Source organism: Hemicordylus capensis, chromosome 1 (assembly GCF_027244095.1).
Source record: "Hemicordylus capensis ecotype Gifberg chromosome 1, rHemCap1.1.pri, whole genome shotgun sequence".
Taxonomy (NCBI): Eukaryota; Metazoa; Chordata; class Lepidosauria; order Squamata; family Cordylidae; genus Hemicordylus; species Hemicordylus capensis.
This window is the reverse complement of record NC_069657.1, coordinates 195,483,714-195,506,259: the sequence shown is the minus strand read 5'-3', so window position 1 is coordinate 195,506,259 and position 22,546 is coordinate 195,483,714. Positions and strand designations below refer to the sequence as shown.

The 22,546-nt window shown below is 45.3% G+C and overlaps 1 protein-coding gene across 6 annotated transcripts in view; it reads right to left on the bottom strand.

Annotated features, from left to right (window-relative positions):
- UBR3 (ubiquitin protein ligase E3 component n-recognin 3) overlaps positions 1–22,546 on the bottom strand; it is a 198,117-nt gene that overhangs the window by 35,695 nt on the left and 139,876 nt on the right. For all 6 annotated transcript variants that reach the window (XM_053265271.1, XM_053265280.1, XM_053265289.1 and 3 more), the window contains one exon: positions 3,287–3,392. In XM_053265271.1, the coding sequence (XP_053121246.1) occupies positions 3,287–3,392 (106 nt within the window). The remainder of the gene's footprint in view (positions 1–3,286; positions 3,393–22,546) is intronic.

Sequence of the window (22,546 nt, the reverse complement as noted above, 5' to 3'; positions counted from 1 at the left end):
TTCTGGGCGTTGGTGGATTTGTGCTGAGCTTGGCCAGATTTTGATTTGGCCTGAGTTTCTTCGCTCGTACTGGGTGTATGGTTTGCGGTAATCTCGGCAGTCCTGGCAATGATATGGTGGTCTCTGCCTCTGGAAGGAGGAGTGGAACCGTGGTTGGTAGGACGTCGAAGTGGAGGCTTGATTTGTAAAAGAGTTTTTGCCGTAAATTTCAATTTTTTTAGTTGCTCCATCATTGAGTCGGTTGCCTCGCTGAAAAGGCCAGAGCCATCAAAGGCCAACCCTTCTATTTTTCCCCGCATATTGGGCTGTAAATTGGAGCGCAGCCAAGCATGTCTGCGAAGAGTGATTGCTACCGTCATTGCCCGGGACTCACTTTCTGCCAAGTGCTTGGCGATGCTAAGCAGCTGTCTGGTCAGGTCACTAGATCGTTCGAAAGTACGGCAAAATTTTTCCCGAAATTCATCTGGGGGCAAAGTGTCGAAGTCCGTAAGTAAGGTTTCCCAGATGCTGTGGCTATATTTAGCTGTACAGGCAGAGTAGTTGGCCACCTTGATAGAAAGACGGGAGGTTGAGTACACCTTCCTGCCCAAGAGGTCCAATTTCCGACTCTCCTTGTCAAGTGGCACTGTATAGCGCTTTCCAGTTTTAGATGTAGAGGCGCAGTCAATTACCAGACTGTTAGGTGCAGGATGCTTGTGAAGGTAGGCATTATCCTTGTCCTGGATACGGTACAGGCTTTCAAGGCATTTAGATGTTGGGGTGGAGGTGTGAAGCACCTCCCAGGCGCACTTGGTGGCCCGCGTTATAACAGGAAGCATTGGCAAAGCAACGGGCACTGTTGATTGGGTCTTAAGCATGAAATTATAGACTGGGTCATCTATGGTGGCTAGTTCTGAGCGAAGATCCAGTCCTAATGCCTCAGCCATAGCCCGCACATGTTTGTGATACGTCTTAAGCTCTTCATTGGGTGACACATAAGTGGCAGGGGCCACATCAGTCGGTGGTTCTACAACAATTTCTTCTTCTTCCTCCTGGTCTGATTCAAAATTGGAGAAACTACAATGGTCAGAGTGAGAGGCAGACGGTGAGGCAGGTACTATGGTTTGGGTTTCTGCAGCAGTCCCATGATAGACAGGGACATCCATCTGGGTGGACACTGAATGCGTCCCAATGGATCTAGTCTGTGAGGCTTGGTGTGCCAGAGTAGCGGTACTGGTCTGGGTGGAGACTGCGGTGCATTTTGGATGTGCGATCACAGGCAACGGTGCAGGCAGAGGAAGCTGAGACACAGGCTTCCATGGTCTGGCTGAATCACATGCGTAGGGAGCTGCTGATGAAGATTAACCAAAACGCTGGATTGACCCCGTGTGGGTGAAACCGCATGTGTGCCATGAGAGAGGGCTCTGCAGGTGGGCTGCTGTAAATGTAGATGATGGACGAGCGAGCGATGATGCAGGCTCTGGCGGCTCCGCTTCTGGAAGAAAACCCAAAAATGTTGACGTTGACGGAGTGTTCGATGTCGAGTGCAGCAAAGTAAGGAGTGCATTTGACTCCATCAGAACAAGAGGTACTGCGGGATTGACACTTTCGCCAGTATCGATGTTGAAGGTCGGCGGTGGTGGTCAGCATCTAGGGGAGACTTGCCTGGATACAGAGACCACTGGCGTATGAAGCGTCGAGAGAGAAAGGGCCATTGTCCTCAGCGTGGATGGAGAAGAAGAGGCGATTGGCGTCGGAGAAAGGGAAAGGGCTCTTGGAATGGTAGCAGCCGGCTCTGAAGCCGTGCTCGTAGGCGGCTGTGCTGGGATCGAAGCCTCGGCATTGATCGAGGACAGCGGCGCGCAGGTGGTATCGTCAGGCCCCGGAAGCGGGGAGCGAATTTGCATGCTCGAGGGGGATGGAGTACGTTCTACCATCAGGTTGATAAGATTCTGACACTTCCTGTTCAGTGTCGAGGGGTGATCGGTGTTTTTGCACTTCGAAGGCATCGGTATCGAGGGGAGAGCAGCCTGCGACGCCGAGGTCAATGCCAAAGACTGTTCCTCCTTGTGCGTTGATATCGGTTCCCCCCTAGATGTCGATGTCGAAGGGGGTTTCAGTATCGATGTCAAGTGCGATGTTAGATGAAAGGTCGGTGTGGAGCTTCGTTTCTCGGGTTTACTCGGAACAGCTTTGGAAGGACGGACCGGACTGGAAGTTGAGGCTCGTCGGGGTCGCGATTTAGATTTATGCGAGGTCGATGTCGACGGAGGAGCCGAGGAGGACTTAGGAGGGGTCCTTCTCCCTGACACTGAAGGGCAAGGCATCCCTGGTGTCGAGGGGCTCAGCATGTCGTCATATATAGCTGTGCGAAGACGAAGCAGGCGGTCTTTTCGGGTCTGCTTGGAAAAAGACAGGCATATCCTACACGTGGCGACGTCATGCTGTTCTCCCAAGCAGATGAGACATAAGTCATATAAATCCTTAGAGGGGAGTTTTGCCTTACAGCGCTCGCACCTCTTAAAGGATTTCTTTTCGTCAGCCATTTCACCGCGAGAGAGTCGAAGGATCGTCAGCCAGTCAATTAGTCAGAAGAGCCAGAAGAGTCCGTCAGCCAGTCCGAGTCAAGGAGGAAAGCGTAGATCGTCAGCCAGACCGTGCTAAAAAACCGAATAAACAAGTCCGTGGGAGAAAAACAGGGTCACAAACTCCAGAGAAATACTAGGAACTTCCCGACTAGCGGCAGACCGAGGTCCTATCGCAACGGCGGTTGGGAAAGAACTGAGGAACGTGCATCCTGGCCGCCCTTAAATAGCACGCGCAGAGCGTGGGGGCGTGGCCAGGACACCTCGACAAGCTTCGGCATAGCTACCGCATGGTCCCTGCGCAGACGCAGTACCCACTTCTTATGGATCTTGACGGATCTCGACCCAGATCTGATTTTTCAGATTAGAGAATGAACCAAAGTGTATTGTGTTCACATGAAGAGTCTGCAGTTCTACACCAGGCTGTAATCAGCGATCCTGACAATAACAGTTGCCCAACTGTTTTTATCCAGGACCGAATTCTCCTTCAATCTGGGGATAAACTGGTAAAATAGCATTTCTTGAAAATGTTAAAATTATTTGCTGCCACCGTTGCCGATATACCCATATTCTGCTATTGACTTTGTTACAGTATTAAGTATTTGGACTTTATATATTATTGGTTATATATTTTGTTGATTTTAAGTCATCACTTCACTTGGTTTATTACAAGGTTAACACACAGCTTAACATAGAAAATCCTTCCATAGAGCTGTACTTACTGCAAATTCTTGTCATGCATCAACTGTGTTAGCTTCTTCCATGGGTTGTAAGCAGAATCAATGCTGTAGAGTCGCATGTGCATAGCCAACACATGAAATAGCTGATCTGAATTGGCAAGTGGAAGAAAATAGCCAGTGAGATGATGATTTGGTTAAATGGAACTAAGATATTTCAAATTTCTTTGCAATAGTTTGCTTCTTGTCCAGATGTTTCAATTATTATATTTCACTTATTACCAGTTGTTAACACATGAACAGCCCAGTCCTTTGCTGTTGTTTTTGCATGTGCAAAAGAGCCAGTATCATGTACTGGATAGTGTGCTGGACTTGGACCAGGTAGACCTGGTTTGAATCCTGGATCAGCCATGAAGTAAACAGAGTGATCTTGAGCTAGACACTATTTATTATCTTAATGTGCTGTACCTCATAGGGTTACTGGGAGACTAAAAACTGAATTATCCCATATATCTCACTTTGATCTCTTTGGAGAAAGAGATAGGACACACATGTAATAAAACAAAAAAATAAGTATATACTGGAATAGCTCAAGTGCCATCAATATAAAGTGTGGCACAGCCCCTTCCTTCAGGCTTGTGGGTAAAACAGGGATGCTCCATACATGCCAGGCAAGGGCTTATTTAGGGTTTTATCACCAGAGAGTCAATAATAGTGAAGAGTGAATTGCTGCATTCATTCAGAAGGCAAAGTGTCAGAGTCCATTGCCTAGAAGAGTTTAGAATTGAGCTATAGATTTTATTTTGGTTATGGAGGCTCTTTACTGCACTAACAGTGCAATTTGATAAATGTTTACTCAGAAGTCCAACCAATTTCAGTTGGATTTGCCCCTCATAACCAAGATATTTAACTCAAAATTAGACAGAACACTGACAAAAGTTTTCTAGGCACTCAAAAATGTGAATATTGACTCAGAATAATTCAGACCAATTAGACAGATTGTATCAGCTTACCATGTACTTTAATGGCAGAAACTAAAAAGCTGGCTACTTTTCTTGTAGGCCTTTTATCGGCTAATTTAAAAAGTTGCACAGAATGCCAAAGACTTCCCAGGGTAACCCTCGTAAATATGCACAGGATTACAGTCTACCTCTTGGTTGAAAAATATGGCCAAAACATAGTTTGGTCATTGTGATGGCTTTGTGCTAACATATGCTTTCTTACACTCCCTGGCTTGTATAAACCATAATTTGCTGTGCTGTCATCAAATCAGGCAAACAAGAACTAGAAGTCACAAAATGAGCAAGCATAAAAGCTGTTCACTGTCTGGTCATTAAGCCTGAACCAGGCCAACTTGTTGGGGGGCGGGGAATAGTTCAGGTACACAATATTAAATATATTGTGAATATTATATTAAGAACTATATTAAGAATAGAAACCACCAGTTAACATTGCCCATACCACCTTTAGAGGATGATGATAATATGCAGATACTATTAAAATACAGTTATTACTGTCTCTCTTTTCTATATTATAATTATTGTTGTTGTTTGTTTCAACATTCTTAACATCAATGCAGTCAAATGAGAACAGTGGCAAATCAAATTTCCAGCAACAGTTCTTTGCTATTTCCCACAATTTGAGCCTACCAAGTTATCATTTAAGTAAAGTAATTTACAAGGACATTGAAAAGAGCACGGGGCACAATCCTGTCAAAATTATGTGAATGCTTACCTCTACCACTAAATTTGAGATGTGAAGGATTCAGCTTTGACAGAATTGCAAGCATGGTAACTACCTACAATGTCAGAGTTTTCCCAAGTTATCATCTATATAGATCGTGCTGTGTATAAATTGCCTCTCATCTAATACAAAGATGCGGCAGTTCAATGCAGCGAGCAGAGAGTTTCTTCTACTTGGGGATTCTGCGAGTCCAAATTAACACTTTAGAAAAAGTCATTTCATAATGGGCTAAATAAAACATCACTGCTGAGGCCTTTTCTGGACCCCCCAAACCAGGCTGATGGATGCTAGCATTAAAACAAAAACATAACCTAGCTGGAATTACTCTATCCTTCATAATTTTTCTCTTCTGTTTAAGCCTGGCATCTATTCTTTCAATGCAAGCATCACCATTAGAGTGGCCCTGTGGTTTGGGATCTCCTGCAGTGTTTTCAATTTCTTCCCATATGCTCCTTTGCAATTAAATCTGTGGTAACACTATGTACATTTTGCTACTATTTTTAACATTCAGGAAGCATTTTTATATTGACTCTTTCATATGAGATGCCATCATTTCTGTAGAACTGCAGGATCAGTTCATTGCCTAATGTTTTTCATGTAACAAATAACTTATTTTTGTTCATTTCCTTTTAGAAAATGAAATTCCATTCTTTACCACACTTTAAAAAATTGCCCCTCGTCAATGTTCTCCTTTACCTATCATAGCTATCACCTGAATGGACTCATAGAGATACCACATTTAAATATAAATCACAGAAGGAATTAATTTATTTTCCACAAATAGACAATTATTCATAGGCACTTGGGAGGCCAAAACAGTTTCATGCTGAAGTCAGCTGATTCTAGTAAAGCTTGAGGGCTGTAATTAGTTCCTGGGGTTTGTAAAATAATTGAAGGCGCAGACGACATTGGAACTGATTGCTGTCACCTGTTTTCTGAATCAGATTCAGTGAATAAGGACAAAAGTTCTCATTTATCCTGGCAAAAGCTTCTATCAGGGAAATATTTTACTGAAGTCTTCTCTTCTACAAAGGTTTATTCATTTTGCATGCTATCCCCCAAAACCCCTCACTTCTTTTGTTTAATTTAATTTATTACAATGGAAATATTGATTTCCCACCTCAACCCCTCTGAAAACATAAACTAAACAGCTTATTATGAAAAAAGTACCAATCAGCAGAATCTGGTTACGAATAAGGGTAGATTCACATGTTATCTTTGAGTTGGTTCAGATGCAATGTCAAACCATAATTTGGAGTTACATGCATGAGCAGCCCCAAGCACTTGAGTTTGCACTGCACCCTTTTAACCTCATATACCATTTCTGTGTTTACTTCCTGGTTCTCAGCAAGCCACAGTTTACGGTTTTTTGTTTGTTTGTTTTAAACATTTTATATCCTGCTCTTCCTCCAAGGAGCCCAAGAGCGGTGTACTACATACTTAGGTTTCTCCTCACAACAACCCTGTGAAGTAGGTTAGGCATGTTTTATCTGACATGATCAAACTATGCTTTATTCAAACTACAGTTTGCCAACACAGAAGGATTACAAACCAGGTTTGACCCTGGTTTGTGGGAAACTATAGCCAGAACAAACCATAGTTTGTCCAGTTTGAACAAAATTGTAAACTATGGTTTGCTATGAAGCCAGAAGTAGAGATGTGCAGAATGGTTCATGGTCAGAACATTCTGACCATGAACTGGGACGTTTCAAGTGCCTTTTTGGACTTTAAAATGGTGCTCAGAACATTCTGTTGGGAAAATCAGCTTGATCGGTTGTTCCAATGGAATGTTCCATGGATCTTACATTCCAAGCTTTGAATGGAATGCAAGATCCATTTTGTGTACATCCCTAGCCAGAAGTAAGTTCAGAGATGCGAGGAAGAGGAAGTACACAAGACCAAAGTTCATGCATGGTTTGGCATTAACTCTGAACAAGCACTTTAAGTTCCAAAGGTTCTGTATTTTATTATCTGTGTTGTGCATTCACTTATATACACAAGTATACAGACTTGCGTTTTGGCAGTATATAATTTTTTTTAATAAATACATAAGTGTATGTATCAAGGGGTACCTATAGGTAGATCGAGTACCATATCTGTTGATACTACATTAGGGAAAAGCACCTAGGACTAGGGGTATTCTTGAAATGCGATTTGGCTTCCAAGTCACGGTACAATCCCTTTAAAATCAAGGACTTACCTAGCCCTTTTAAAATGGAGGAGAGCAGGTCCATCCCTGCTCCTCCGATCACCACCATTGCAGTAATCTCAGCACTCCTCCCAGCTATGCCCGAATGTTGGTGGCACTCTCCCCCAGCAGTCTGCACACACATATGCGGAGGCTGTTTACCAATGCCATGTGCAGGCTCCTGGGAGACACCCTGCTGGCGTGCAGGCACAGCTGGGAAAAGCACCAGGATTCCTGCAATGGGAGGAGGAGCAGGGATGGACTTGCTCTCCTCCAGGTTAAATGGGCTGTTAAGCCCTCAATTTCAAAGGGATTGTGCCATGATTCAGAAGCCGAATCACATTTTGACACATCCCTACCTATGACTATTTCTTGCTAGTGTAGTATCTGCAGTTAACCTCTTTATGCATGTGCCAGGAACATGTAAACCCACATCAGTTAAGTCTTTGCTAAGCTTAATTACATAATAACTACTTCCTTCAAGTTACTTGTAAATTTTAACATTAAATCAGATCTTAAAATTTAGCTCCACATAATTTGGATACCATCCACCAACCGCTGACCCTGCATTTATTTCCATTATGCTTGTGAATAATTCTCCTTACAGGAAACTGTTGTTTCTTGGGCTTTTTTAGATAATGAAGAGTTAATTTGTACAGACAGACATAACTTGGTTCGCTGGCAGCCTAACAAAACAACAAACGTTGCATTTGAAGGCCCAAAGAAAGCAATCGTATTCTTAAGATTATTTTGGTATTAAATTAGCTTTAGCCAGGACACAAATTAAGGCTGACAAACATACATGTCAGCTAACCCCAATGTGAGGTTATTTTTGTTCTAGAGAAAATGTTTCCCCCCCACAATTATTTTAAAGCAAAAAAATGATTCTCTATATGAACATGTTCTGTTTTTCCGTATCTCGACAGAAACAAAAAGACTAACATTGCCCCCTAATGGGAACATAGTGGCAAAGAAAAGGGGTAAGAAGTATGCCTTCTATAGTTGAGATGGCTGTTTAGAAGTCACTGTTATTTTAAAGGAACATTTATGCTTTTACAAATCAGAGATGGCTAGCATTTCTAGTGCTGAGCACCCAATCCATACATCACAAATGTTTTCTGCTTACTTGAACTGTCCACAGCACTCAATTTTATGAGCATTAGGCATAAAATACAGAACAGAAACCTACTATACTTTAGAAGTTGATAAGTTAGTCAGAAGTTGTTCAGAGAGTAATCAGTACCCAACAAGACATTTAATTATAAAGTACTCTACGAGCACAGTTTTTTAAGCAGCTTTAAATGCTACCTTTCTTTCAGAGACTTCATTGTACAAATTATATCAAAGTCAGCATTTGGGGAGGTGGGGGGAAAGCTGAACAGAAAAGGTATATCTATTATTCTTCATTAGCTCTTAAGAGAAAGTTTTTAAAAAAACAAGAAAAAGAAAAGGAAAATAGAATAGTTGGACATCCAGGTTAGCAATACCTATAGCTATAAAAACACCCCTTTTATTATTATTTGGATAATATTTCCAAAAGTCCTCTGAACTCAGAGGGAGGTTCCAACCTCGAATTGGTATGATAAGGGATGCCAAAGGACAGACAGTAACTGATTCAGAGAAGATCAAACAGAGATGGAAGGACTATACTGAAAATCTGTACAGCAGGGACGCCAACATTTAAGATACTCTAGAAGATATTCCCTACTTGCAAGAACCTCTATAGTATGGGAAGATGAAGTTAGATCAGCACTCCAGTCATTACCAAGTCGGAAGGCTACAGGAATTGATGGAATAGCTACAGAAATATGGCACGCAACAGAAGAAAAATCAGTCAAGGCTATAACTAAACTATGCCAGCAAATTTGGAGAACACCACAGTGGCCAACAGACTGGAAGTGGTCAGTCTACATACCCATACCAAAGGAGGAGGCTTAACAGATTGCACAAACCATTGCGCAATATCCTTCATTTCACATGCTAGCAAAATAATGCTCAGGAGAATCATCCAACGCAGATTAAAGCCCTATGTGGAAAGGGAAATGCCAGATGTTCAAGCTGGTTTCAGAAAAGGCCAAGGAACAAGAGACATAGTTGCTGATGCAAGCTGGAACACTGAGAAAGCCAAAGAATACCAGAAAGAAATCAATATGTGCTTTATTGACTACAGAAAAGCCTGTAGGATATCCTTAGGAAATAGATCACCTCACTGTTCTCATGAGAAACCTACACACAGGACAGGAAGCCACAGTCCAGACAGAACATGGTGAAACAGACTGGTTCCAGACTGGCAAAGGAGTAAGACATGGCTGTATACTTTCTCCTTCTTTATTCAATTTACTAGTATTTTTAAGCCCGTTATTATAACGGGCGCTAGCTTTCTCTCCCGTCTTTAAGTGCTCTTCATCTGTTTTCCCCTTTTGTTTTGTGTGTGGGTTTTGCGGGGGGGGGGGGTTGTTTGTTTTACCTCTCTCTCTCTCTCTCTCTCTCTCTCTTTATTTCTTTCTTAGTCCTTTTTTCCTTCCCCCCACCCTCTCTCTTCTCCCTTGTCCCTGTGTCTCACCATCTTTTGTTGTTGTTGTAGTTTTTTGTTCCGGGTCCTCACCGCTGTTTCTTCTTTAAGGGCCAAATTGGCCCATGCAATTGCCGCCGCGGCTGCCGTGGCTGCCCGCCTGCCCGGCCTCCCAGCTGCCGGAGACCTCCTTATGCGATCATACCCTCAACAGTCGGGCCATCTGAAGCCGTATTTTGAAGAGGAGAGAGGAGCTCGCAAGCAGAGCACCTCTCTCTGCAAAGTCTCTTCCCGAAGTGGCGCTTTCATAGCGCCATTTCGGGCAGACGCTTTGAACAGAGAGGAGCTCTGTTTGCGAGCTCCTCTTTCCTCTTCAAAATATGGCTTTTGATGGCCCGACTGCTGCGGGCCTGATTGGGTAAGGAGGTCTCCGGCAGGTGGGAGGCCGGGTGGGTGGTCGGCGGCGGCAGCCGCGGCAGCAATTGCATGGGCCATTTTGGCCCTTTATCATGGGGGGGGAGCGGGGAAGCAGGAATCGGGCAGGAATCTTTCCCTTCCCGGTGTCGGCCCGGTGTCCTCTTCCCTCCCGCCTCCCAGAGTGCCACCCCTGCCGGCAAGATTGCTGCCCGACCCCGCCGTCTTTCCCTTGCCGGTCTCCGTCTCAGCCGGCCCCTTTTAGTGCTGCCCGCCCCCATTGTCTTTCTTTTTTCCTCCGGGCGGACAGACGCGGCAGTAATAGAAACGGCCATCATGGCCGCCTGGTGTCAGCGGTCGCCTCCCACAGTGCCGCCCCCGCCGACACCCTTCTCATTGTCAGGCGTCTTTCCCTTCGGCAGCAAGAGACCCGGCCAGCATGGCCGCCTGGACTGTCGCATTCCACAGTGCCGTCCCCGCCGTCAATCTTCCCGGGCAAGGGCCCCTAAATTCCCCCCCCCCGCCCGGCTTTGGCGGCGGCGCCAGGCCTCGGCCGGCTTTCCCCGCCACCTCTGCTCCCTGCCCGGCCTCGGCGGCGCGGCCAGGCTTCGGCCATGGCTCCGCCGCCTCGGCTGCGCCGCGTTCTCTGGGCGAGGCGTCGGCTCCACCGCTGCCTCGGCTAGTTTCCCCGCCGCCTCTTCCCAAGTTTTTCCCCGTGGCTGCCTTTGTCCACTCCGCAGCTGGGCAAAGCATCAAACATGGCCGCCTGTTGCTTGTCTCTGTTTCTGCCTCGGCCGTCCTGCGCATGCGCTCCGCGCATGCCCAGAACGGCCGAGGGAGACATGAACACACGCCTTGGTGTCCGTCCACGGACGGACACCAAGGCTTTTATTAGAGAGGATATGCTGAACTGGAGAGAAACTGGATTGGAAGAAGATGAGTGTGGTTTTAAAGTTGGAGGAAGAAACATCAATAACCTGTGCTATGTTGATGACACCACTCTGATAGCTAAGAGTGCAAATGATCTACATGCTCTAGTAATGAAGGTCAAGGAGCACAGTGAAAAAATGGGACTACATCTAAATGTAAAGAAGACTAAACTAATGACAATGGGTACAGCAACCAGCCTCAGAATTGACAATGAAGACACTGAAGTGGTGGATGGCTTCTGCCTTTTAGGATCGACTGTCAACAGCAGGCAGCCCAAAACTGCGGCCCTCCAGATGTTGCCGAACTACAACCCCCAGCATACCCAGCCACAATAAATTGTGGCTTGGGATGCTGGGAGTTGTAGTTCGGCAACATCTGGAGGGCCGCAGTTTGGGGAAGCCTGGTCAACAGTAAAGGATCCAGCAGTCAAAAAATACACCGCAAACTAGCACTTGGTAGGGTTGCAATGAAGGACTTGGAAAGGATATTTAGATGCTGTGACATATCTACACCTACAAAGATTAGAATGATTCGGACAGTGGTTTTCCCCATGACAATCTATGGATGCGAAAGCTGGACTTTGAAGAAGCAAGACAGAAAAAGCATTGACACTTTTGAACTTTGGTGCTGGAGAAGACTTGTGCGATACCATGGACAGCCAAGAAAACAAACAAATGGATCATAGAAAAAATCAATCCACAATTTTCACTCAAAGACAAATGATCAGGCTCAAACTATCATACTTCGGACACATTATGCAAAGACCCAGCTCCCTTGAGAAGTCTATAATGCTGGGGAAAGTTGAAGGAAAGAGAAGTTGGAGGAAGCAAGGTGGATGGACTCGGTTACGACAGCAATGAACGCACCACTGAGAGACCTTAAAGGCCAAGTTAATCATCCTGGAGAGAATCTATGTGGCCACTAACGGTCGACACTGACTTGACAGCACTTAATCAATCAATCAAATACATTGTATCTATATGATCATGTATCCACATGACTCAGTGGTACAGAAGTACCGTAAACCTACGATACAAATAAGAAGTCCTGCATTATCAATAAGAATAATCCTACAGAAAGTCAGGTTGCTTACCTGTAACAGTAGTTCTTATAGTGGCCCATTGTCCTTCACACTTTGAATGTCTGCATTTGCTTAGACAGGACCTCAGGACCTTCTAGAGCTGTAAGCTATAAGCTTTTTGGCAGTAGCCCCACCCCCTTGGTGACACCCATCTAGCCCCTCACGGATTACCTCCCTCAGTCCCTGACCACTGCGATCATACATAACAGGTAGGTGACCGCTACAGCAGGTAGGAGGGAGGGTCATGTGAAGGACAATAGACCATTATAAGAACTACTTACAGGTAAGCAGTCCTTTGTTCTTTGTTGAGAGTCTTGGGTCCAAGGGCATTGCTGAACTGGACTTTGCTGATATGGCCATGCATGTCTCCATAGTGCCACTGCTGCCGCCATTTGCCCTAGAACCACAGTCTGCCTCGTGGCAGGCAGAGTGTAGTTGTTGCTTGGTGGTGTGTAAGCCTACAGATAAAAAGGTTTTTAAAGAGAAAATGGGCATACTTAGCCATACAACCCAAATAGTTTGATGTGTGTACCTGAAGGCTTGCAATGGAATATATCTGTTTATCAAATGAATCTAGTCATTTTGGAGGCTGCCACACCTGCGCAATCAACCCTGAACAGTCGAACTGAACAGGTTAGATGTTGAACACGTTCACTGTCGAACCTGTTTGCCCCTACTCTGTAGAGATTTTCTAATTTCTCTGAAGTTGAAGTGGGCAAAAGTAGTAATAGTAGTGGTGCTGCAGAAGCAGACTGAATAAGGCCAAACACAGGATCTGCAGACTCATGTTTCAGTTGCTATGTCTCTAAGCCCAAGGCCAACCCCGTATGCGGGACCTGTTCAGAGTATGGTCTATAATCCTCAGAGAGGATTATATAATCCTCAGGAGAGGAGAAGAGAGCTGGTCTTGTGGTAGCAAGCATGACTTGTCCCCTTAGCTAAGCAGGGTCTGCCCTGGTTGCATTTGAATGGGAGACTTGATGTGTGAGCACTGCAAGATATTCCCGTTAGGGGATGGAGCTGCAGAAAGTTTCAAGTTCCCTCCCTGGCAGCATCTCCAAAATGGGGCTGAGAGAGATTCCTGCCTGCAACCTTGGAGAAGCCACTGCCAGTCTGTGAAGACAATACTGAGCTAGATGGACCAAGGGTCTGACTCCGTATATGGCAGCTTCTTATGTACCTATGTGTTCCTATGTGGAGACTGGTTCTTATCTGCATCCAGAGGATCAGCTGGGGATTCTGGGGATTGGTCTGGGTCCTTATTTACACAAGACCCGGCATCATGCTCAGAGTCTGAGGCAGATAAAAACCCCATGGGGTGTCAGCCTTTGTATCTGGCACAGCCTTGACTGGTTGTGGTGGCACTCTGTGCTTTGTGGCTGGCTGTCTTTTTTAAGTAAACCCTTGCTGACTTTTTTGTCTCAGATTTGGGTGCCTTATTTTTGCTATTAAAGGGAGGAGAATGGGAAAGCAAGTGTTATATTCACACACGTGGTCTCCCATTCATATGCAAACCAGGGTAGACCCGCCCAGCAAAGGTGACAACCCATGCCTGTTGCCACAAGACCAGTTCTCCTCCCAGCTGGATTTGGACCTATGGCACCTTGGGCTACGACTGTAGTGTTAAGCCCTGTCCCTCTTTTCAGGTGCCCATAGTGATATAATACCACAGACCTGGTTTCTACCCATATATATTCATAAAGTGGTCTGTGGCTGTCATAAGCGTAATATTTTGAAAAGGCTCCCTAGCAAGGTCCAGGCAAGTAAAAAGTCTTTTTGCTCTCCCTCTCCCGCTCTCCAAACCCTGGGAGAGTTACGCTTACCATGTTGCTTCTTCATCCCAGCTTGGTCCACCAGCTTCCCTTGTTTAGCAGGCCTAAGCCCTGAGGAGGAAGCCTTTGGTGCTGGGAGTGCAGGGCCTGTCTTTGGCATCGGCTGCTTGGATTCCTGAGAGCACAGCATACCAGAGCTGGTACAGTGCTGCTGGGATAGCTGGCTAGTGGGAGTGGCTTGTTGGGCCAATATAGCATGTAAGGCCCTCTCCCACAGCAAAGTACGGAGGCGGAAAGTGCATTTGCATCAGGTCTGTCTAGTAAAGCCCTGGCAAATAGCGCAGAGGTCAGTTTGGTGGGACTCCCCGACATGCTAAGCACTCCTCATGCCTGTCTGAAATGGAGAGTTTAACAGAGCAAGTAAAGAGTTCTTAAAAGAGACTCTAGCAGCCACATACTGCCACAGGATCTCTGAAGAGAAAAACTTTGAGTGGGGGGGGGGGCAGACAGGCAAGTTAAACAAAGACAAAATGAGAATGACTGAAAGATGAGAGGATAGAAAGAATAAACAAAAAACAAAATTAAAGAGAAAGGGTTTGGTGGTGGTTGTTGTTGACAGCTCTCCTCACATGAAGTGAGGCAGAAGGTCTCCTAAAGTTGCTATCACGGCAGTCAGAAGACAACTGAGGAAGGTAATCCATGAGGGGCTATGTGTGTGTCATCAAGGGAGCAGGGCTACTGCCAAAAAGCTCACAGCTTACAACTCTAGAAGCTCTAGAGGTCTTGTCTACGCAGACATCCGAAGTGTGGAGGACAATAGAACCACTAACAAGAGCTTCTAAAATGGGCCAAAATACAAAAGCAAGTGGGACATCATATCAGGAGGAAAAACTTCTCCAACCCGAGCAAAATTACCTAATTTGTCTCCCCATCCCCACAAATGGAGGTGAATTCAGAAATGTCATTCTTATGGAACAGAACTTTGGAGTAGGATGTACAAATAATAAATGCTTGACATGCAATCCTAAACATGTTTACTCAGAAGTTAGTCCTACTAAGTGCAATGGGGCTTACTCTCCTGTAAATGTGCCTGGGCTGCACATTTTATATCTGCATATTTATTTTTAGTGTACATCCAATGCTCTGTTTACACAATGCTTCATAGTGCATAGAGCCCTGTATGGAGCCAACACAGTAAGAATCAGAGGTGAGAGAACAACAAAAAACACTTAAGTGCTGGCAACTATTTATTGTACTTCAGAAAGATATACATGGTGTTTATTTTATATATTGGGGTGTGAGTTTATGTGAGATACAGGTGGACCTTGGTATCTGCAGGGGTTTCGTTCTCCGCTACTACCGCTGATATCAAATCCACAAATATCAAGGCATTAAATCAATGGGAACGGAGGGATTATGTTCCAAGAAGCTGGAGAAAAGGGTAAAAATCAACCAACCCTCCTCCAAAGGAAGAAAGTGTCCTAAAGTGCTTCCCAGGTCTCCAGCTGTCCAGGAATGCCCCCCACAAAGCCCCAATCCACCAATCCCCCCCCAAAAAAAATCATGGTGGAAATGTGCTTTTTAAATGAGCCACAAAATGACCTCCGAGGTCATTTCTGGCCACCCGACCCACAGATATGCGGTATTAACCCTTTGGGGGGCTGTTTTTAAACACACGAATGCCGAGGTCAGATGTCAATTACCCAACTGTGTATATGTGAACAGTGAGGTTCTGGTGTGTGTGTGTGTGTGTGTGTGTGTGTGTGTGTGTGTGTGTGTGTGTGTGACCCCTCTACCTCAGTAGTCTGGGAAAACATTTCACATTTATTCTTTTATTTTGTTCCCCTCTGTCCTTATCTGTGAATAAGAACAAGTCTGTATTGATTTTTTAAATAGAACATTAATTTTAAAAACATATAATAAATAGTCAAGAATAATTTATGAGATTAATGTAGATGCCTGGTGATTTGCAAAATTCAGAAAGCACTTGGTGCCTTGGCAGCCTTGCCTATAATAGCTGCAATAACAGAGGTTATAAGTTGATTGCACTGGCCTATAAATATCAAGTATGTTGTATTACTGTGTATAAAACACACACTTTGAGACACACCCAAAAGTTTTAAACATGTAAATAGCTAGATTTAGTTCACTGCTCTTGTCACACTGTCTCAGCCACTGGTACAAGCAGCGACATTAATCATTCCTAATTTTACTTCCCAGCACACAGCTGCCCCCTCAGTGCGATTGACTAAAACAGCACTTGACCCATTTGCTCCCACATCTTCATTGACGCTCACTGCTGTAAGAGCTCACCTGGGACACCGTGCTCCATATCTAATCAACAAACTTTACAATTGTTACAAGACCAATACTGAACATTGTACTTAATCACAAGACAGACCTCATTACGCAAAATTCAAGGAGATGACAAAGATCTATGGGAACAGAGATCTGCAAGGATTTTAATTGGGCCATACCTGAACAGAAACATGTTTGGGCAGAGAAATACAAGGTGTTTCTTATAGATTTGAATCTACTATAATCCCTATCTCGATTGGTTCCTAGCTGCTATTGAGCACAGAAAAAGTATATTTGGATCAAGCACATTAACATAATGTGTCATTTGGCCCTGTGTTTGCCCAATTCTCTGTGCTCTTCTAGAAGCTGTTCTTTTCTAAAGATAGCAGGGAATTCTAATCATTTTACTAGTCATGTGCACGGACCGGTTTAGAGGCCATTCTAAAGGCCTCCAGACCGGTCCAGACACGGGGTGGTTTTGGTTCGGGTGGGGGGTTCCACAGGAGTACGGGGGGGGGGGCTTTACTCACCCTCCCAAGAACGGCGCCGTATTTATGTGAGTAAGCGGGCGGCATGTCTCCCTGCCGCCCGCTTCATTCCCCCTCTCGGCGTTCCCTCCGTTCAAATTCTGAATCGGGCGGCAGGGTATCTCCCAGTCCCTGCCGCCCTCTTTAATGCCTCCACTCAGCTGGCGGCCGCCCCATCCTCCCATGAAGAGAAACCACAAGGTACATGTAAGCAGAAAGTTGCCCCCAAATTCCAAAATGGTCATATTAATTTCAAAAGAAGAAATATCTCAAAAATGGGGGGATTAATTACATAATTTCTAACATGGGTGCATTCTTGCTATTTTGTCAGTTCAAGAGACATCCTATATAATAAAGTGCCTGGCGTGTGTCCGTGTCTCCCTTGGCTGTTCTGGGCATGCGCAGAGCGCATGCCCAGAACACGCCGAGGGAGACACAATCGCTGGGACCAGGCAGCCATGATGGGCGGGAGGAGGAGAAGCGGCGGCCGCAAAGCCGGGCGGGGGGGAAGAAGCAGCGGGGGAAGCTGGCCGAGGCGGCGGCGGAGCCGCGGCTTCGGCCAAAGGACGCGGCGTGGCCGCGCGGCGGAAGCCGGGCAGGGGGAAGAGGACCCCCCCACCCGAAACCACCACGGAGGACCCACCCACCCAAACCAAAACCACCGCAGAGCCCCCCCCAAAAAAAAAAATCCACCACGGGAGGCGGGAGGAGGCGGCGTAGGCAACTAGCGCCTGTTTTTTTTAACGGGCTGAAAAATACTAGTATGATATATAAGAGCAGGTTGCTTTGCAGGTGGCAGGTTTGTGTGTGTGTGTGTTTTTACACAGATGTGTTTATTCTATCATTCTGGCTACATATCTATTATTAATTAATATTATTTATTACATTTCTATACCGCCCAAAATTTGCGTGTCTGGGCGGTTTACAACTAAAATCATTTAAAAGATCATATCAATTAAAACCATTTAAAACATTAAAAATGGTAAAACATTTAAAACCCCGTATTATATATATATATATATATATATATATATATATATATATATATATATATATATTTAAAACCATAGATCTAATTAAAAGCCAGGGTGAATAAATGCGCCTTCAGTGCCATTTTAAAAGTTGCCAGAGATGGGGAGGCTCTTAACTTTACAGGAAATGCATTCCAAAGTCCAGAGGCTGCAACAGAGAAGACCTGTTCCCGAGTAGCCACCAGGCAAGTTGGTGGCACCCGCAAATGAACCTCTCCAGATTATCTTAACAGGCGGTGGGGCTCATGGCAAAGAAGACGTTCTCTTAAATACCCAGGGCCTAAGCTGTTTAGGGCTTTATAGGTAATAAGCAGCACCTTGTATTTTGCCCGGAAACGTATCGGCAGCCAGTGTAGTTCTTTCAACACAGGAGTAACATGGTCTCTCCTAGATGATCCAGAGACCAGCCTGTCTGCCGCATTCTGTATCAACTGCAGTTTCCAGACTACATAAAAAGGCAGCCCCTCATAGAGCGCATTATAGTAATCCAGCCTAGAGGTTACCAGCATATGTCCTACCGTTTTGAGGTCGTTTATCTCAAGGAACAGACGCAGCTGGCATATCAGCTGAAGCTGATAAAAAGCACCTCTGGCCACCACCTCAACCTGGGAGACCAGGGAAAGGTTCGAATCCAGAAGCACCCCCAGACTGCGTACCTGTTCCTTCCAGGGGAGCGTGACCCCGTCCAGAACAGGCAGATCAAAATCATCTCCCAAGTTCCAATTCCACACAATAAGTACCTCCATCTTATCTGGATTCAGCCTCAGTTTGTTATCTCTCATCCAGCCCATTACTGCCTCCAGGAAGGAATTTAGGGAGGTTATGCCTTCTTCAGATGATGCTGACATGGAGAAATAGATTTGGGTGTCATCGGCATACTGGTAACACCCTGTACCAAATCTCCTGATGATCTCTCCCAGTGGTTTCATGTAGATGTTAAACGACATCGGAGACAATATGGAGCCCTGAAGGACAATAGTCTCCAAGAGACACAATCTGGAATCTGCCAGTGAGGTAGGAGTGGAACCACTGCAAAGCAATGCCTCCCATCCCCAATCACCTCAGACGTTCCAGAAGGATACTATGGTCAAGAGTATTGAAAGCCGCCGAAAGATCCAAAAGGACCAACAGAGTCACACTTTCTATGTCAATTCCCAGTTGGAGATCATCCATCAGGCCGACCAAGGCAGTCTCCACTCCACAGCCCACCCGAAAGCAAGTTTGAAATGGGTCTAGATAATCAGTTTCCTCCAAGACCGCCTGGAGCTGGGAGGCCACCACCTTCTCAATCACCTTGCCCAACCATGGAAGGTTGGAGACAGGCCTGTAATTATTTAACTCTTGAGGAATCCAAGGCAGGCTTCTTCAGAAGCGGTCTAATGATTGCCTCCTTAAGACAAAGAGGCATCCTGCCCTCCCTCAGAAAAGCTTTTATAATCTCTGTCAGGCCCGCTACAACAGCCTCCCTGCCAGACAGTACAAGCCATGTTGGGCAAGGATCAAAAGGGCAGGTGGTAGGTCACACCATTCCAAGCAACTTGTCCACATTCTCAGGAGTCACGAACTGAAACTGCTCCAGGGTCATCACATAAGAGGAGCTGCTGGACACCTTGGCATCAGACTCTGTAACAATTGTGGAATTTGAACCCAAGTTGGCCTGAATACAAGAGATTTTGTCCACAAAGAACTAATTAATAATGTTATGGTGTGTAGTTGTTGGTTCTAAGTACTGTTTCAAGGGGGAAGGGGCGCACGTTAGCCCCTTCACGACCCTGAACAACTCTGCTGGACGTGAACTTGCAGAGGCGATATGGGAGGAAAAGAATAACTTCTTTGCCGCATGTATCGCCTGAGCACAGATCTTCAAATGTTCTCTATGTAATAATTTGTTGGATTTGAGTCGAGTCTTCCTCCACTTGCGCTCTAGGAACAGACGCAGCTGGCATATCAGCTGAAGCTGATAAAAGCTTCATCTTTGGTGAACCTTTCCGCTTCAGCCCCCATAGTTCTTCCGTATACCAAGGGGCCAATTTCGAAGTGGGTCGGAGCGGACGCTTAGGAGCAATCATATTCACTGTCCTGGTGAGGTGATTATTCCAATTCTCCACCAGAGTGTTGACAGGGCCACCAGCAGATCCAACACAAAATCCCTCCAAGGCTTCCTGGAATCCTACTGTATCAGTAACCTTCTCGGGGGGACCATCCTAATGGGCCCTCTGCCCCGGTGGAAGTGGAATGTGGTCGTGAGTCCAACGTTAACCAGATGGTGGTCCGTCCATGACAATGGGGAAATCACCCAAGTCCCCACCCACGGAACACCACCCTGTTCAGAGTGGAAGACCAGATCAAGTGTGTGACCAGCAATACGTGTCGGTCCTGAGACCACTTGGGATAGGCCCATAGTCGTCATGGCCTCTATGAACTTCCGAGCCACCCCAGACAAATTGGTCCCAAAGTGGACATTGAAGTCCCCAAGTACCACAAGCCAGGGAGACTCCAACGCCAAGCCCAAGACCAAGTCTGTCAAGCTCAGTTGGGGACTCCGTTGGTCAGCAGGGCGATTGGTATACCAACAGAAGTCCCGATCTATCCCTAGTCCCCACACTTAGGTACACACATTCAATATGGTCAGACACTTCGACAGGGATCCTGACAAGGGAGATATTGTTCTTATAGACCACAGCCACTCCATCTCCCTGCCCACATCCCCTCTCCTGCTCCTCAACAGAGTACCCTGGAGGAAGAAGCTGGGACCAGATCGGGCCACCAGCCACCCCCAGCCAAGTCTCTCTAATACATACCAGATCAGCCTCTTCATCCAGAATCAGATCATGGATGATTTCAGGTTTATACTGGGCCAACCTGGAATTACAAAGGAGCAAGACTAGGCTCTGTGGGTGCTTGGCATTGCTTTCCAAGGTCAAAGAGCTGGCAGGACAGCCAGAAGGGGAAACAGCAATTAAGTTTCTGATTTCCTTTCCCCTACAATGGCCTGCTGACTTGTCAACGTTACTTCTTCTATTCTCCACCACCACTGGAAAAGCTGCCCCATAGTCAGTGGATACATCCCCCGTCTCCACATCTCCAGATAGACCCAGATACATTAAAAAACTCAACTCACCCAGGATTTTAGACAGAAGCCGAATTAAAATACCCACCCACCTTCACATACCACGAGGACTCCTGAGCCAAACAGCCTGGCCCTTGCCCTCGTTATTTCCCCAAAGTGGTGACCCCCTTTGGTGTTGCACCTTTGGTGGTGGTCCGCCGCCAGAGACAGGGTTCCTATAAAGTCCAGAACTAGGCAGCTGAGCCCAGGAACTGCCAAGTCACCCACCCCTGGCCCTAGTCCTGCACACACTCCCTCAATGTTACCCAGAGGCAGCAGGCTGCAGTCTCACAGGGGGGAGCAGAAGCGGGCTGGTGGTAGCAGAAGGAGCCAACAGCACACACTCAGTCTCTCACCCCAAGCAGCACTATAGGGGAAGCAGATGATGCTAGTAGCAAATGTCTTTTTGTGCTACGATTATCTCATTTTTTAAATTTAAAACTTCTTAATATTTTAATCCCATTTAATATTTTACTTCAGATTTGTTCACAAACAGATTTGTCTTCTAAGGACAATCTGAGTTATTTGGATAGGTTACTCAAAGCTCATATCCTACTCAAAGTTTACAAACTCTGGGTGTCAGTCTTGGGTCACCTGTTGGTTTGGACTACAACTCCCATCATCCCATGCCACAATGGGATAGCTTACTCAAAGTTTCATATCTCCAAGATTATATGAGAATATTACTCCTATATTACAGGAGTTACACTGACTGCCAATAGGTTTCTGGGCAAAATACAAAGTGCTGGTTATAACCTATAAATCCCTAAACAGCTTAGGCCTACGGTATTTAAGAGAGCATCTTCTTCTGCACGATCCCCATCGTCCACTACATTCACCAGGGGAGGCCCATCTCTGGCTACCTTCAGGTCGTTTGGTGGCCACTCAGGGACGGACCTTCTCAGTTGTTGCTCCGAGACTTTGGAATGCACTTCCCGTTGACATAAGACTCCCCATCTCTAGAGGTTTTTAAAAGAGCTTTGAAGACTCATCTTTTTAACCAGGGCTTTTAACTTTTGTAATTTTAAATACTGTAAATTGTTTTTTATTTTTAGGCAGCGTTTTAATTGATTTTAATGTTTTGTGCTTTTGTATTGTTTTATTATTGTGAACCGCCCCAAGACTTTGGTTTGGGGTGGTATAGAAATGTATTAAATAAATAAAATAATAAAGCATATTATTCATTTGTACTACAATAGATTTCTAAGAAATGTCAAAAGAGCTATACAGAACGTACAATCTTACTTTAGTTACACCAGATATTCTTACCATTACCACTTATTTCTACCAAAATGTGGTGACCATGTGGCTCAGGATAGATTTCCTAGGCTGCAGCAAAGAACGTATATGAAATCTACAGATTCCATATACAGAAATATAGAAACTGAATGTACCACACATATGTATAATGAGTGAACACGTCTATACCGTCACAATCCCCAAAACAATAGATTAAGGTATTTTTGTGTTTGCCTTTCACAATCTAGATTTAAAAATCAAGTTACCTTGGTAGGCTAGTAGATTTGATTAGTTTCCATTACAGAGCATCATAATTTGCACATATCAAGAAGATGCCCTACATCATCTTAACATGCATTTATTTTAAAACTTCAAGCTAAATTCTACACATATATTTAGTACACATAGTATCTTTACAGGGGTTCCCCCTGATCACAAGGAACAACAAGAGATCTAGGGGA